General features: G+C 35.0%; 1 protein-coding gene across 1 annotated transcript in view; it reads left to right on the top strand.

The window, feature by feature from the left end:
• Window positions 1-13,478, top strand: part of LOC113461433 (uncharacterized) — a 41,973-nt gene extending 28,495 nt beyond the window's left edge. The window contains exon 2 of the mRNA XM_039121084.3: window positions 11,390-13,478. Coding sequence (XP_038977012.2) covers window positions 11,390-13,188 — 1,799 coding nt within the window. The 3' untranslated portion in view covers window positions 13,189-13,478. The remainder of the gene's footprint in view (window positions 1-11,389) is intronic.
• The last annotated feature ends 3,796 nt before the right edge of the window (window positions 13,479-17,274 follow it).

The following is a 17,274-nucleotide window of genomic DNA, read 5'->3' as shown; positions in this document are numbered from 1 at the left end:
ATCAATAACCTATGTTGGTTTTGCGGGCTCACCAACAACCTAACCGTTGGTTTTACGGGCTCACCAATAATCTTACAAAGAAAAATAGAAAGAAAGTTTAAAGCTACTAAATGAGCAAATAGACAATTATGCATTAAAAGAAGAGAGAAGAAAATAATTATCGCTTCGTAGATTCTCTTCTCTTCTTTGCTGAGATTGCTTCACTCTTCAATGAATTGGTTGAGCTCTTGAAGGCACTTGAATTCTGCTCAACACACTTCTTTTGGATTTGGAATGAATCAAAAAGATGAATCTCTCTAAACTAGGCTTTTCTCTTGAATGCACTCTTTTATTCCACCAAGATCTCTTCCCTTGATGAATGGTGGCTCTTAAATACTTCTCCAACCTCCAAATAGTCCTTCCTAGCCATTGGATTGAAGAAACTAGCCGTTTATAGCCGTTGGAAGCCTAAAAAGTACTTCTGCACAACTAGCCGTTATGCTGTCAGTCGTGCTCGGATCGATCCCAATTCTGCTCGGGTTGACCCCACCTTCACTGGGGTCGACTCCTACTCTTCTGGGGTCGACCCTCTTAGGAAATCCAGAGACCATGTTTTCTGCGTTCCAGACTGGGGTCGGCTCCAACATTTCTGGGGTCGGCCCTAATTTTCTGTTTTCAGGAAACGTAATTTTTGCATTGGAAGCTTGGGGTCGGCTCTGGCTTCTCTAGGGTCAGCTCCACTGGGGTCAGCTCCACTTTCCTTGGGGTCGACCTAGCTACAGTGTTTTCAGGGAATCCAGTTTCTTGTTTTGTTGGGGTCGGTTCTTGATTTCGTGGGGTCAGCTCCACTTTCATTGGGGTCGGCTCCACTGGGGTCGGCTCAAGGTTTCCTAGGGTCGGCTCCACCTGGGGTCGACTCAAGAAATCTTGGGGTCGGCCCTCTTAGTAAATTCCAGAAGACTGTATTTTCAAATGGCTGAAGTTGGGGTCGGCTCATGGTTTCTTGGGGTCGACTCAAACTCTGTGCTACTTGTGCCATTGTGCCAGAATGTGCCATGAGTGTGCCAAATGTGCCGGGGTCGACTCCAATCTTCGTGGGGTCGACTCTAATACTGAAATTCTTCACTTCAAAGTTAGATTTGCACTTAAAACATATAATCATGAAGTAACAACATTGCAAATCATTTCTTTCTTCTTAGGATGTTTAGCACATTAAAGTTTAAGCTCATTAAGCATGTAAATAATATAATTGAGCTTTAATCAAGGGAACTTGACTCTAAGGCATATTAAACTGTAAATTAGTTCTTTTCTCAAGTTCTTCCAATATAATTTGTTTTTAGATGTATTCTTGAAGGTTCTTTTAAATGTATCAAGCAAAGCGTATCAAGGATGCATCAAATCTTTCTTCCTTACTCACTTATGTACTGGATTAATTGAGTTAATAGCATTAGCACTTCCATATGGCCTCAATGGCTTTGTAAGCATCAAAATAACACTAGGATCCTCAATTTCCCCCTTTTTGATGATTACAAAACATTGAGTATAAGCAAATTGATATTCATGTGAGAAGTAAGGTTTAATGTATAGGAAATGCTTTTGGTGTAAAAGTTTCAAATAGTCCAATTTAGAGAATGTATCAATGAACCAAAATTTCCTCCTATCTTATCCAAGTAGAATGCCTAATGAATTTTAGCTTTGCTCCCTCTTAAAGCAAGAGTTTCAAGCTATTATCGAGGCAAGAAAAATCTCTCTGATTATGTGCCAGATTCAGATTTTCTCTTTGTCAAATGTCTCCCCCTTAAGTGTATAATACATGTCTCCCCCGTAAGTATACAATATATACCTTTTATATTTTCTTCCTTATACAGTCTTTTTTTATAGAATTATCTTTCTTATAGAATTTTTGTTTCTAGTTTCTCTCTTATACTTTCTCCCCCTTTTTGTCATCATCAAAAATAATGAATAGCAATGGATAGTATTGTAATGATACAAAGATCATGAGTAAAGAAAAAATGTATTTCACCATCTTTGCCAAAAGTATAATATTCTAGAGAAGAAATGCAGACAATAACAAAGAGTAGATACTAGTCAAAACAAATACAAAATCTAGAAGACACTAGTCATAATGAACATGCTTTATTATGAGCATATACTCAGATATTTTTTTTCCTTTTTGACAACATCAAAAGGATTGCAAAATAATGAAACATTAAGCACAAGATAATATTTCATTCATTGCATGCCAAATTATTGTAAGAATATGAATTATGTGACTCAAGGTAATACTGTCAGGGCAAGATAATGAATATAGATCAGAGCCAATTAAGATGATTTCAGAATGAATCAGAGCAAATCTTGATGAGATCACAGCAAATTTGATGATCTTAAAATGCTTTTAAAGTTCTTTTATCTCTCTCTTAGAAATAGTAAACCTGAAATAATATCATCAAAATCAAGGATGAAAAATTTGGCTTTAAGAATGAGTTATTGGAGATACAAGCCAAAAGAGATCTCTAAATATAGATTCCAAAGTTAGTTTTCAAATCAAGTGTAGATGGAATCTTTTTCAATTAGTTTTCAAAATAAATGATTTATTGATAAAATATAGATAGAGATCCAACTTTCAAGAGATATTGAATGAAGCACAAAGTCTGATACCAAAATATGCTTAAATTGATATCAATTTGAAACCAATTGGACATTAAAAGCATACTAAGGTCTTTGCCAAATTTGTATAAAGTAACTTTTAATGATTTAGCTTTAAGAACATTCAGTTTTCTTTTATTTATGTAAAGCTCTTGAGATCTATTCATGCTTTGCAAGTAAAACAGTTATATGCAGAAATTGACACAAATGATTATGAATCAAATATAAAATATTACGTTTCAAGCTGATTTTATATATATATATATATATATATATATATATCAAATAAGAGGCACTTTAAGATCAACAATTTGGTTCATGATTGATACACAAGATTTATTAATTAAACAACAAGCCTCAAGGTGTATCACAAGGATTTTCAAATTTGGATTTTGAAGGATTTTCCATTTGAAAGTTTAGAATTTTAGGATAATTTTCAATAAAGAGATTGAGTATTTAAAGCTCCCCCTTAAAAGATGCATTTTTCTTCGAACTCTCTTTTCTTTTATGAATTTTAGATTTTAATGAGAAGCGTGAATAAAACTGAAATTTTATAATATCAAGAATGTAGAGTGATCCAGAATTTTTCAAAATTTATAGCAATCACTCTTTTTAATCTTTCAAGAACAAATTATGTTTCCTCTTATTTTTTTTTAATATGTATGGAAATATTAATCAGAAGATAATTCTTTTGAAGCTCAAATTTCTTTCAAAAGTAATTACATTTCTTTCCTATAAGAATTATTGGAGTGAGTTGAAATATTTTAAGCTTTAGGATCAATAACTCTCTTCTTAAAAATAGCTTTTCTTTTTAATGATAGAAGCATTTAATTATGCAGGAGTGTATATTCAAAATATTAATTTCTTAGTCATAGTTTTTCAGCAATGTATATATGAAGTACGATAAATCTTTTTAATATCAAAATAACATCATATGTTTAGAAACATTTGTTCGCAATCAAGATCATTGAAAAAACACATCATTTAGACCAATTTCAGTACACTTATAAGATAAAAAATGATATATTTCAGATGCGTATCGGAGCAAACAACCAAAGTATCAAAATTAATTCTATTTTTCTTAAGCTGTAGTTTTTATCTAAGAATCATAGTAAATTATTCTCCAGCATGATGCAATCTTTGAAGCATATAATGAAAATTACAAAAATGCAAAGATATAAGCATTTTATATGAAGTTTAAACTTTTATACTAGATCATATTCTGAATTTCATAAGAATTTTCAAGGAGGCTTTCAAAATTTATAATTTGAGATATGTATCTTCTACATTGTAGCTCATCTTAAGTCATTAAGATTAAAAATACATATTTCAAGTACATCATAGCACATTTAGAATTTTTATTTTTAATGTTGAGTTTTGGTACAAATTGGAGGACATTTTAACAAGTATTAGGACATTATGTGCCAAAGTTAGGCAAGTAGAAATATAGATCAAGATCAATTCATTTTGCCTAAATAGAAATATCTTTCTTTTCTCCTTTTTGTAAGTCTATTCAACTTTCAGATTTCAAAGATGATCATGAACGACAAATCTAAATTTTTTTTAATAATACTTATAAAAATTTTATGTAGTATTTCAAAGATTCAAGCATTGGAACATTACAAATTATATTTAAGGAAGATCTTTGTTATCTGAATATTGAGAACCTATAATTCAAAAACATCATGCCGCATGCAAAACATAATATGCATTTAGTCATAACATCATGTATTAAAACATTTAGAACAAGCATGTCAAGGATCAAAATCAATTCTTTTTAAAATAAGCTTCCTCTATTTAAACATAATTCTGCACTGATTTTATCCTTAAGGTGTGTTTTCAAGTGAAGGAAACTTCAATTGGTTTTTTTTTACAAACTTTTTATACACTTTTATTTATCTTATCATTCATTTCCTCATTTTTGAATTTCTTCCTTTAAGCACTCAGTGAGCATTCTGATCTTCATTTCTTTTTGGTTTTACTTTTCTATGCTCTATACTCTATTTTCTCCCTATTCGGTAGAGTTGGAAGGGGCACGAGGTACCACCACTAGCCTTCCTCTTGTGCCGTTCCTAATATGCCCTACACCGAATAGTTGGGTCAAATAGTGCCGGGTACTATCACTAGCCTCTCCATTGGCACCATCCCTATGATGAGCAATATAGAAAGGTTAAACCGTTCCCTTTAAAAATGTTCATTCCAAACTTTTCCTGTTTAAATATAGTTTATTACAGATTTTATCCCTTTCAAAAGAATGCTCACATAATTCTCACAAATGTGCTGAATATATTATGCTTGTTTTGCTTTTACTTAAGACTGGAGTATTTAGTTTTATTTTCTTAACAGATTTTTATGAGTCTTTTGACATCAATTAAATGTAATTCATTAGAATTAGTTTGATATCTTTGCATATAAGCACAAAATGAGCATACAATTTGGCCTACAAGCTGTATGATATAGTAATACAGCTTCAAACAATAGAATTACCTTGCTCATCATTTTTAAACTCTACAAGATGGGGTCATAGACATACCTTTCTTCATGCCAAACTTCTATAAGAATATTCTTGTGAACTTACTTTGGCCAATGAAGATCCTCTTTCTTATTTGTCTTAGTTTGGAGTTCGAGAGGAAAGATTAGTCATCCATTTTACTCATTTCGAACTCACCCTGCATGAGCTTAGTAAAAACTTTACATAAAGCTTCATTAGTAGCAACACAAATAATGTTATCAATATATATTTGAGCAATTATGATATTAAAAAAACTTTACTTAATCTTTCATATCATGCTCTTGGTGCTTGTTCTAAATCAAATAGTACTTTATCATGTTTGTAATGACTATTTTTCAAATATAGATGGTTATTTTTACATAAAAATTTTAATGATATAACCACACAGAAGTTCATTCTACACATTCATTTGACAAAATACAAGTCTCATAAAACAATCAAATGAAAGTAGTGATCTTTGGCTTCTAATCATGCAAAGATTTTATCAAGATCTATTTTATCTTTTCTGATTAATTCTTTTAGTAATCACCAATTCTTCTTTATTAAGTGTGTTTTTGAAAAACTCAATTTTGTTCCAAATATAAAAAATTTTCAGATTCTTCAACAAGATTTCAAATTTTATTCCTTTCAAAATGATTTAGTTTAACTTAACCAATTATCATCTTGTTCATTCTTCTTAATGTCTTTTAAATAGAAGCAAAATGACAAACCATATTCTCAATAAAAGATCTAGTTTTAATAAGAATAATATGAATTAATATTTATACAACTAGTATCTTTTCATTGAATATTTTATATACATTGCTTGAAGAGTAATATCCAAAGAAATACTTGTTTTATCAGATTTGGCATATCTTTCATTTTTGAGAACATAACATGTATAAATGAAAAAACATGAAGATATGCAACATTTGATTTTCTGTTTTTCATCAGTTCATATGGGGTTTCCTTCAAAAATAGATTTAATAGAAACTTTATAATATGACAAGCTATGATGATAGCATTAATCAACTGCTATCACAAAGCATTGTCCTTACACAAATTTTTCAAGGGTTCTATTTTTATATATTTTATAACCCCTATATGCAATAGTGTTCTTGGTGCAAAAATAATTGTATTCAATACCATTTTCTGTGTAAACCTTATTAACAAATTGGTTTTCAAAACTGTGCCATGATACTTATTTATTTTCACAGCTTGCAAATCTTTTTCATTTGAAACCTTTTGTAAGTTTGTGCCAATGCAAAAAATTATTTTAATTTAAGTGCCAAGAACAAAACCAATGTTAGCTTTGAGAAATTATCCACAATTACAAAATCAGACAGCTTATCTCCTAGGTTCACAATCCTAGAGATCCAAATAAGTTCTTATGGAGAATTTTCAAAGACTAAGAGGTGAAAACAATGTTTTCAGATTTAGAAATGATTCTAATTTGTTTTTCTAGATGGCATACATAGCAAACTTTGATCTTGCAAAAATTAATCTAAGTGAACCAATGACAAGGTCTTTTGAAATTAACTCCATACTAGTATGAGTTTATTTTATATGCCAAAGCTAGTCTCTTTAATTTTGGTATTCTTAATGCATATATGTAAAAATATACCAAGTACACATTCTTATATTTATGATCAATAGAGGATAATGCCATGGATATTAAAACAACTCTTAATCAAGCATATAAAGAATTCAAGGAGTTATTCTAAGAAAATAGATTAAGCATTAGCAAATTATCCATCGATAAGTAAAGTAAAAAAAATAGAAAGATGGAGGGATTTGAATTTATTTCTTTCATTTTAATTGCTTTTCTTAATCATATTTTAAGTTTCATTCTTTAACATGTGTCTAGAATACCCATTGTCCAGATAATATCTTTCATTAGAGTCTTGGGTAGCTAGACACGCCTGCTGAAAAATAATCAGGTTTTCAACTTGGGGACCCAAGCCTTTTTAGGTCCTTGCAGATTAGCAATAATTGTTCCTTTTGGAATCCATATTCTCTTAATTGCCATTTTGTTTATTAGTTTACAGGTTTTAGGATTACAAGTAATATACTTCTGCTTACTTTTGTTAAATTTAAACAACATAGATTTAACAGATAATGAATTTTCAGTTTTCTGTTTCTGTTTATTAATTTTACCAGATTTGTGAAAAACTATTTTAGGATGGACAAAAGAGGCTTTAACAAACATATTCTTGAAAGATTTTTGGATGTACCAAGCTTGATATTCTACTCCAGCTTTGTCATATACAGCTCTTGAGTTTTCTATCATTAAATTCAGTTTTTCAGAGCTGAGAGTGAATCTTTCAACAATAGGTTTCAAATTATCAACTTCTTTAGTTAATTTTTCATTATCTTCTGAAAGCAATTCATTGTTCTTCTTAAGTCTATCATGGCTCTTAGTGAGAAGTTGATTTCTTTGATTTAGTTGCTTATTTTCTTTAATTAAGATTTCAGTTTTATTAGTTAGTTTCAGTTTTTCATCTATTAGGATTTGATTTTCATTCTTCAAGTTTTTGTTCTTACAAATAAGTTTCTTATATTCTAAATACAAATCAGAAAAAGCATCATGAAGTTCATCAAATGTAAAATCGCTTTCAGTTTCAGCATGTACCTCATGTATCTCATTTTCATGTGCCATAAAGCATGGATTTGCAATATGATACTGCTCTTTTTCTGCACATGATGTTTCAAATTTGTTAGTACATTCATATTTGACTTCAAGCATATTCCATATTTTCTTAGCAGTTGTGCAAAAAGATATGCAATTAAATTCACTATCATCTAATGCACAATATAGAATACTTATGGCCTTTGCATTTTGCTGAGCCATTTTCTTATCATGATTGATGTTTGTGTGTGGCCCATCGTATGATATTTCATAGATCGTAGTCATATGCTTGAATGAAAATGCGCATGCGTGCTTTCCAATGTGTATAGTTTATGCCATTAAATAGTGGAGGTCTATCAATTAATTGTCCATCTCCTAGAAAACTATCTATTTGAGTTTTCATGATCTTTGGCTCTTGATCGTAAGATCAACAATTAACCTTAGAGCACCTGCTCTGATACCACTTGTTGCCTAAGGTGACAACCCAAGAGGGGGGGTAAATTGGGTTTTTCTAAATTTTTGGTGCTTTAAAAATTTTCTTGTTAAGAGCGGTGGAAGCTTTCTTAAGTTACTTATGTGAACTTACCCTAAAGCAAGAATAAATACAAGAACAAGCAGAACACAAACAAAACAATGTATAGTGGTTCGGTGCGCCCCAAGCACCTACGTCCACTCCCCAAGCCTCTTCTTGGAAATTCACTATAATCCTTCGGATTACAGTTGGATTGTTTTCCGGGCTCACAATCCAAAACCTTTACAATTTGGTTTTCTGGGATCACCAATAACCTATGTTGGTTTTGCGGACTCACCAACAACCTAACCGTTGGTTTTACGGGCTCACCAACAAACCTATACTGTTGGTTTTACGGGCTCACCAACAACCTTACAAAGAAAAATAGAAAGGAAGTTTAAAGCTCCTAAATGAGCAAATAGACAATTATGTACTAAAAGAAGAGATAAGAAAATAATTATCGCTTTGTAGATTCTCTTCTCTTCTTTGCTGAAATTGCTTCACTCTTCAATGAATTGGTTGAGCTCTTGAAGGCACTTGAATTCTGCTCAACACACTTCTTTTGGATTTGGGATGAATCAAAAAGATAAATCTCTCTAAACTTGGCTTTTCTCTTGAATGCACTTTTTTATTCCACCAAGATCTCTTCCCTTGATGAATGGTGGCTCTTAAATACTTCTCCAACCTCCAAATAATCCTTCCTAGCCATTGGATTGAAGAAACTAACCGTTTATAGCCGTTGGAAGCCCAAAAAGTATTTCTGCACAACTAGCCGTTATGCTGTCAGTCGTGCTTGGGTCGACCCCAATTCTGCTCGGGTCGACTCCACCTTCACTGGGGTCGACCCCTACTCTTCTGGGATCGACCCTCTCAGGAAATCCAGAGACCATGTTTTCTGCGTTCCAGGCTGGGGTTGGCTCCAACATTTCTGGGGTCGGCCCCATTGGGGTCAGCCCCAATTTTCTGAGGTCGGCTCCGCTATAGTGTTTTCAGGAAACGTAATTTTTGCATTGGAAGCTTGGGGTCGGCTCTGGCTTCTCTAGAGTCGGCTCCACTGGGGTCGGCTCCACTTTCCTTGGGGTCGACCCAACTACAGTGTTTTCAGGGAATCCAGTTTCTTCCTTGTCTTGTTGGGGTCGGTTCTTGATTTCTTGGGGTTGGCTCCACTTTCATTGGGGTCGGCTCCACTGGGGTCGGCTCGAGGTTTCTTAGGGTCGGCTCCACCTGGGGTCGGCTCGAGGTTTCTTGGGGTCGGCCCTCTCAGTAAATTCCAGAAGACGGTATTTTCAGATGGCTGAAGTTGGGGTCGGCTCATGGTTTCTTGGGGTCGATCCAAGCTCTGTGCTACTTGTGCCATTGTGCCAGAATGTGCCATGAGTGTGACAAATGTGCCGGGGTCGACTCCAATCTTCGTGGGGTCGACTCTAACACTGAAATTCTTCACTTCAAAGTTAGATTTGCATTTAAAACATATAATCATGAAGTAACAACATTGCAAATCATTTCTTTCTTCTTAGGATGTTTAGCACATTAAAGTTTAAGCTCATTAAGCATGTAAATAATAGAATTGAGCTTTAATCAAGAGAACTTGACTCTAAGGCATATTAAACTGTAAATTAGTTCTTTTCTCAAGTTCTTCCAATATAATTTGTTTTTAGATGTATTCTTGAAGGTTCTTTTAAATGTATCAAGCAAAGCGTATCAAGGATGTATCAAATCTTTCTTCCTTACTCACTTATGTACTGGATTAATTGAGTTAATAGCATTAGCATTTCCATATGGCCTCAATGGCTTTGTAAGCATCAAAATAATACTAGGATCCTCAGTAGCCCTGATGGGAATACTTGGCACATGAGAATTAACAGTCAGCTTTAAATAGTTCGGACTTGGGATAAGGCTTGATGGTGCTGATTTTGGCTTTCTTCTCCATCTTCACCTCTTCCACCTTCTCTCGTTCCTTTTCTAGTGCCGTCTCTTCTATGCCACCATTAGTTCTATCTTCAGCTACTACTCTTGCTGTTATGTGCGCTGCTATATTTTTTTCCCCACTGCTATTGCTCTTCTTCATTGCCTCTTCTTCTACCTTATTCTCTAACAATTGCTCACAGTGCTATGCTCCTTAACTCCACCTCTTCTTCTCTACCTCTTCTCTGCCTTTCCATTGATGCAGGAGCATGAAGAAGAAGAAGAAAAGGAAAGCTGTTCCCTTCTTTGAGATGGATAACTTCTGGGATGTGTGTGTGTGGATATATCTATCTATATATAATTAATTAATGTATGTATGTATGTATGTATGTATGTACATATGTCTGTATATGTATGCATGCATGTATGTATAAATTTTAGCAAGGAGGCTTACCTTTAGAACTCAGAAGAAAAGGAGAATATAATCAATTTTGTTTTAGACCTTGAGAGTCCAGCATAGAGCCCTTGAAGAGTTTGTCACACGCGTCTCAAGCACAAAGCAGATAGGCTTGCTGTTATTTTATGTTCATTTTTTTCCCTAAGCAGAAGATCATTTTATCTAACAGGTTTGACTGGGCACACTTTGCTTGATTCTTTTGATGAGTCCTAACATGGAAAATAATCCTTTTAAAGGAGACTTAGTGACTGATTATATCCGACTAAGTGATAATAACAGGCCACATTTTAGGGTTGAGTGAAATTTGAGAATTCTTTTGCTGGGAGGAGTTAAATAAGATAGTATTCCTTTTCTGACAGCACACCCATCTTGAAGTCTCATTTTGTCTGTGTGAAGAGAATAAAAAGAAACTAAAGAGGGCCAGCCATCCTATGGGATCCGCAAGCAGATGCTCCCTAAGAAATCATAACCAACATCGCCCTAGATGATGATGGGCTGGCAACCTGTGAACCCTCCCCCTCTTTTGTCAAAACTCAGCTCCTCACCTCTGCTTCCACTCATCTTGTTTCTCTTCAACTCCTCTGCATATCATGACTGCATTTTAGAACATTGATGTTGATTGCTATGTTCAAAAACCTATTCTGTTCGCTTATATGTTTCAGTGGGTCTTATGCATAATTTTTAGGAATTACAAATTTCAAACAGATGTGATGTTTATTTTGTATAAGGCCTTTAAACTTCTGTAAATTCATATATTCAATTTCATATCAGGTACAGATCAGGGGATTTTTGATTCCTCATCCAAGAGTGCAAAAATAGACGGAGAAACCATAGAACCGGGATATGATTTCTCTGTTATAACAGAAGAAGAGGATTTGGCTGTATTTGAAGAGCAAGTGCTAGAGGGACGGGAGACCTGTATGATTAACAGAGTGGACTTCAGTATCCTCAACTTGGATGAAGAATATAAATGTTTGCTGGATAATCAACTTGAAGCTGTAGCTGACAGGAGTGTGCCAACAGGGGCAGATATATGTATGGATGAAAATTTTGAAATGCAAAACTCATCTACTGGCGTTTCATTAGAGGAAATGGATGCAGAGACTATATGCAAGAAAAGCTTTTCTCCTGCAAGAGATGTTCATCAGATTTCAGCTGATGAAACCAGGTTTTATGCAAATGAACGATCTATAGATTCTCTGCACTGTTGCGCTGCTAACATCTTTCAGGAAAATAGTCTAGATTTTGCAGGTGCTGTCAATGTTGTCCAGTCAGGGAAATGTTTAACTTGTGATGACAATCCAGGAACCACTTTAGGACAAGAAAAGGTGAAACAAGAAGATGACATCAGCATTCATGTTGAGCATCAATGTGATGATTCTGCTGCAGTACTAGTATCTTCAGTTGATAGCAGTATACTACAGACAGTACCAGCCAAAGAAAGCCGGTTGGCCATCAACCTTCCTAATAAACATGAAATACACTCTCAAGATGAAACATTGAAGTTTGGTTTTGACGTTCAGTGTACTTTCGAGGTCAGTCTTGTTGGTAGTGATGCCAGTACAAGTGACACTACAAAAGTTTTTTCCAGCTTAGATCTTCCCACAAGAGCTGCTTGCAAGAGTATCTTAAAGAAAAGGAGGCTTAGTCATCCCACTACTCCTGATAATTCCTTTAAATTGAACAAAATGCTGGATGCACAAACGATGAAATATATAAGCTCTTCAGGTAATCAGACCTGTTCTAATGATGAGGTCAATGCTGCAAATAATGCAACTGAAAAAGCTCTGTTTCTTCATCATGCTGACAGTGGCACAAAGTTTGTTTCTGAAACTAAGGACTGCCTTGTTCATTATGAAATTGATGAAAAAGGATGTTGCAGCCTGACTTTACCAAGGTGCGAATTTAAAAATAAACATCATCATCAGGAGGGGCCTGATCGGCCTGGCATTTCTGATCTCTCTGAGTGGACCAGATATTATTCGTCTCCCCTGATGAGAGAAAGTTCAACATTAACGCGCAAAGTTCAAAAATCTTCAATGAGTGATAATTACAACAGCTTTCCTAAATCATTGCACATGAAATTCCCAAAAGATTTCAAGCTGCCTTCCAAAGAGCAGCTGGAGAAGAAGTTTCTACTGTTTGGGCCATTGGACTGTTCAAAAACCAAGCTCTTCTTCTACACAGGTGCAGCCCAAGTGGTTTTTTTAAACCAAGCTGATGCAGATTCTGCTTATAGATGTGTAAAGAAGAAGAATGTATTTGGTCATGCCAATGTTCGTTTTTGGTTTGATAAGCATGAAAACTTTAGAAAGGGGCATGAGACACATGATTTACTGATACCTGTAGAGCGATATTCATCTCTAGATCTTAAATCATGCCTTAAAGGGCCACAGGCACTCCATGAGAGGGATAAGAAGAAAGAGCATGTTGCCAAAGCTCATGATTTATCAACTCCCGTATTGGCAAATTCATCCTTGAATCTTAAACCATGCCTTAAAAGTCCTAATGCAGTCCAGGGGAGAAATGGGAAGAAAACATGCAAAGTGAGATTCACAATTGAAACTTAATCAATTTGTTTAATGACATTGGAAAGAACAAAGCATCTTTATCATCTGTTTTCCATTGACTTGTTATAGCAAATAGAGCATAGAGCTGCATATCTGTAAATGATGGAAGTTTTGTAGCATTTGGAGAAAAGTGACATGTACTGCCAACAGCAGTTTAGGACTAAATCTTAATGAACACACACAATTATTGTTTTGCTCTTCACTTTGTTAGAGAGTAGATAATATTGAGAAAAACATGTGTATGCTCTTTTTCAAGGGGATATCTTAAAATTACCTTCATGTTCATCCTATTCTGATAAGATTTCTTTATCTTTCAGTTCATGTGCTTCTCGCCGAGATGTTTGTCATCTGATGACTGAGAAAGGAGAGTTGTGGGAAGCTAAACTTTAATGTCATTATGTTTTTATTGCTTGTGACATCATATTGATTCCCTAAAATTTAGAATGTCATTGTCCTTCATTGAAGAAAAATAAAGGTGATCTTTGCAATGCTTCCTATATGACGAATGCGTGATAGGCGGTCATTTTCAGAAAATTTCTATTTAATATATTATCATTGTTTTTGTACCTCTATTTTGAGGAACGACTTGGTGATCCACAACAAGGTTTGGCAATCTTGCTTCTAGAATCTATACCTGGTACATCCTATGCTGAATGTCGGTATGGTATATACCATGGTAATACTCATTATGGGGAATGTACCTAGTCCTCGTATGCTAACTGTATGGTAGGGTACAAGCCATACCACGTGGAGCAGACCAGCATAGCAAACCATGCTTTAAAGCATAGCTATGAATATTCTTCATACTTACACCCTTCTTGTTGAAGTCCAAACTTATTTGCATTGTTGGGGTCATACCTTAATAAGTTTAAGTGATCTGGTGCAAGCAACAAGGTATTTATTTTTTATTTAGAGTGTTATCAGCTGATTTGCATCCTGGTTTCAAGAACAAATATCACTGCTCCAAAAAGCATCTTTGTACAAGGAGTGAGAATGGTAATTCTAAGCAATGATGTTGTAGTTATAAAGTACATAATTATTATGTTTTGGTCCTACACTTGGAGCAGCTCTTAGGAGAAATATTTTTATCTGTCCTTTTCTTCATTTTCTGAGGACACTGTTTGAGCTTTTTAAAAAAAATGGTTCCTTAGAAGCTTTTGCTGGATGTAATGAAAGATTTGAAGGCCACATACAAGGCCATGTGAATCATTATAAGTAACTTTTCTGCCATTTGCTGTGCGAGTTCCTTGGATCAACATTGAAATGACATCAGGTAACTTCTTTTGTCAACTTCCTTCACTTACTGTGGATGAGGGCTATACGGTATATCCTGATTGCTAGCTTAATATATATTGGTTGTTGCTTATATCTTGATTGTTAGCTTAATATATATTGGGTGCTTGCTTATATCTTGATTGCTAGCTTAATATATATTGGGTGCTTGCTTATTATATTTCTCCCTCGCATGTCCATGAACTTTGCAGATTTTCCTCTGACTTAATATCATCTAGATAATGTAGTGATGGACATACTATAGTCCTCGTTTGGATGCCTTTGATTGTCCTTATGTTGATTGTGAATGAGAATAGGTTACTTATTTTATCGACCTACTTCCCTTACTGTGCTAGGTAAGCTTAATTGCTAGTGTAATATTTAGTGGGTGCTTATTTCTCCTTGACATGTCCACGAGCAATATACAACTTATGTTCTTCTCTATCTAATGGATGCCGAATGATGATGCCTCAACTTTTCACAATCATAAAGTTATAAATGTTTGTTTTGTTTAATGAAGCCTTACTTCTTTTGTGATTTGGTATCATTTGGATAAATGTCGTGAATAACATGAATCATGTCCAATTTGAGTCTATCATATCACTTTGTTAGGCATCATCATTTTAATGATCATATGATTTCAAATCTGATTGCTTGGTCCACTGGACCAGACCATCTCTAAGATAAGCCCCACAAAACAAAAGACAATAGAGGCTGGGCATGTGCCCTGCACATGCCTAGCAAACGAAAGACTCTTGATGGAAGTCAGACTCATGGAGGCCGCTGGAGGTTGGGAAATCCCTAGCCTCTACATCTATTTAAGAGATACCCATCCTCCACTTGAGTCCACCATCGATCAATGTTAGTTCCACCGTCGATTTCATTGTCATTTTTCTCTTTCTTCCCCTTAATAGCCAACACCTCGGGTTACTATGTTGGCCACGAAACATCTTCAGAGACGAGGTACGAAGCCTCCAAACCCTCTTCTTCTTTGACCTTCCCCTTTCTTTGTTGAACTGGTGTTGGTCAAATACCGGTGAGGAATCGTCGAAGATCAAGATGAGGCCCTCTCCCCTATTTCACCCTTGTCATCCTCTTTTCTTCCTCTTTCCAGCCCTGTCTGTTGCAGGCGCTTCATGCCAAAGCCCTCAGCCAGTCTCCCAAGTTGGCTTGTGATTATCACTAGAGGCCAGCCGCCGGAGACTGGTCTAAGGCCCAAAAATGACTGAGCAAAAAGGACTCTTTGTCCAGCCTTGTTTTGAGATTGAGTTCTCCACCTCTTCCTAACGGTTGCTATCGCCAACCATGCCCGGACCTTCGGCTATGTCGTTGCACCTTGCCGGATCAGCACCACCCCTTTCATCCTCCTCTCCTTTGGGAACTGTAAGAGGAGGCCTTCCTCTTATATATTTCTAGAAAAAAAGAAGAAAAGAAGAAGAAAAGAAAGAAAAAAAATTCTATCCTTATTTCTCTCTCTCGATTGCCATGGACCTAGTGAAGGGTCTCGGCCTCCTTTGTAGACCCCTTAGTTTACCCTTGGAAAAGGGTCCTAAATCGGCCTAGTGGCCATGTTGCATGTTGCTCCCCACCCTCGGTCCATGTCGGGCACTGCTGGACCCCACCATCAATAATCATCATTTTGTTCTCTATTTTCTAACGCGATTCTTATTTCGTAGTTTTGTTGTGAGCCATCAATCGAGATGCTTGGATCTGACCCACCCAACCATTCCCATCTTCTCTCTCAAAATTTTAATAGTAATGTTATTACATATAAATTAATTTGGCTTGCATGATATTGAATATGTTCAAGTAGTTCGCATAGTAAATTTCAAGGGTTTAAGGCAAAAGAGGTAAGTGGACTTTACACTCGTTAATTTCAAACTATCATATATTTTTCATGCATATGGTTCATTGATGATATCATATTTTCTTAAAATAAAAAATATATGATGAAAATGATGCATTATTTTGAAAAGTGGTTCCATTAATGTTTTCAATGACCAACTTGTTTATGAAATACAAATTTTTATCATGCCATTCAGTATTTTTCCATCTACTAATGTGTATGTTTTAAGAAAAATATAAATATTTCAAAGTCTCTCAAATAGCTATGTATGGCTCCTATAGTAAATCGATATTCAGAACTAGTTCCATATGAAATATAGCCTTGGCATACAAACTATGAATCATGATCCTTTATTGATTTCAAAAAATGGCCTTGACATATATATATATAAAGTGATGATAGAGATCAAGGGGTTGGCCGAATGGTTCAAGCTAATTCCAAAGATCCATTACAAGGAATTGGAGGTCCAATGACTAGAGCAAGAGCAAAACAAATGAAAGAAGCTTTATATGGACTAGTCATGGAAATTCAAGAGAAGAAGGCTGCTCTAGAAGACTCTAAGGCTTCACCAAGATCGATCACTTATCTTTACATAGTAAATGCTGAAGAACAAATTTTGGAGCCATTAAACAAGGCTGATCCACGTGGAGATGCTATTTAGGCCCATTTCGTGGGTACTTTTGGGCTTGAGTCTTGTTGTGTTCCTAATTACTTGTACATGAAGTTTTGACTTGTCAACTTGTTTTTTCTAAGTTATCCATGTACTTCGTAGTTAGGAACCTTGAAAGTTGTGTTATTTATTATTACTTGGAAGTTATGACTTGGAAAACGTTTTTACTTATTGCCTTGAAAAGGGGATGATGTCCTTTCCAATACCTTAGTTTGAACTTTGCAGATTTTCCTTTGACTTAATATCATCTAGCTAATGTAGTGATGGACATACTATATTCCTCGTTTGGATGCCTTTG

The sequence above is a fragment of the Phoenix dactylifera genome, chromosome 17, assembly GCF_051530095.1.
Source record: "Phoenix dactylifera cultivar Ajwa chromosome 17, Ajwa_hap1_PhDact_Kaust_v1.1, whole genome shotgun sequence".
NCBI lineage: Eukaryota > Viridiplantae > Streptophyta > Magnoliopsida > Arecales > Arecaceae > Phoenix > Phoenix dactylifera.
Note: the sequence above shows the minus strand (reverse complement) of the source record. Positions and strands in the feature narration are given on the sequence as shown.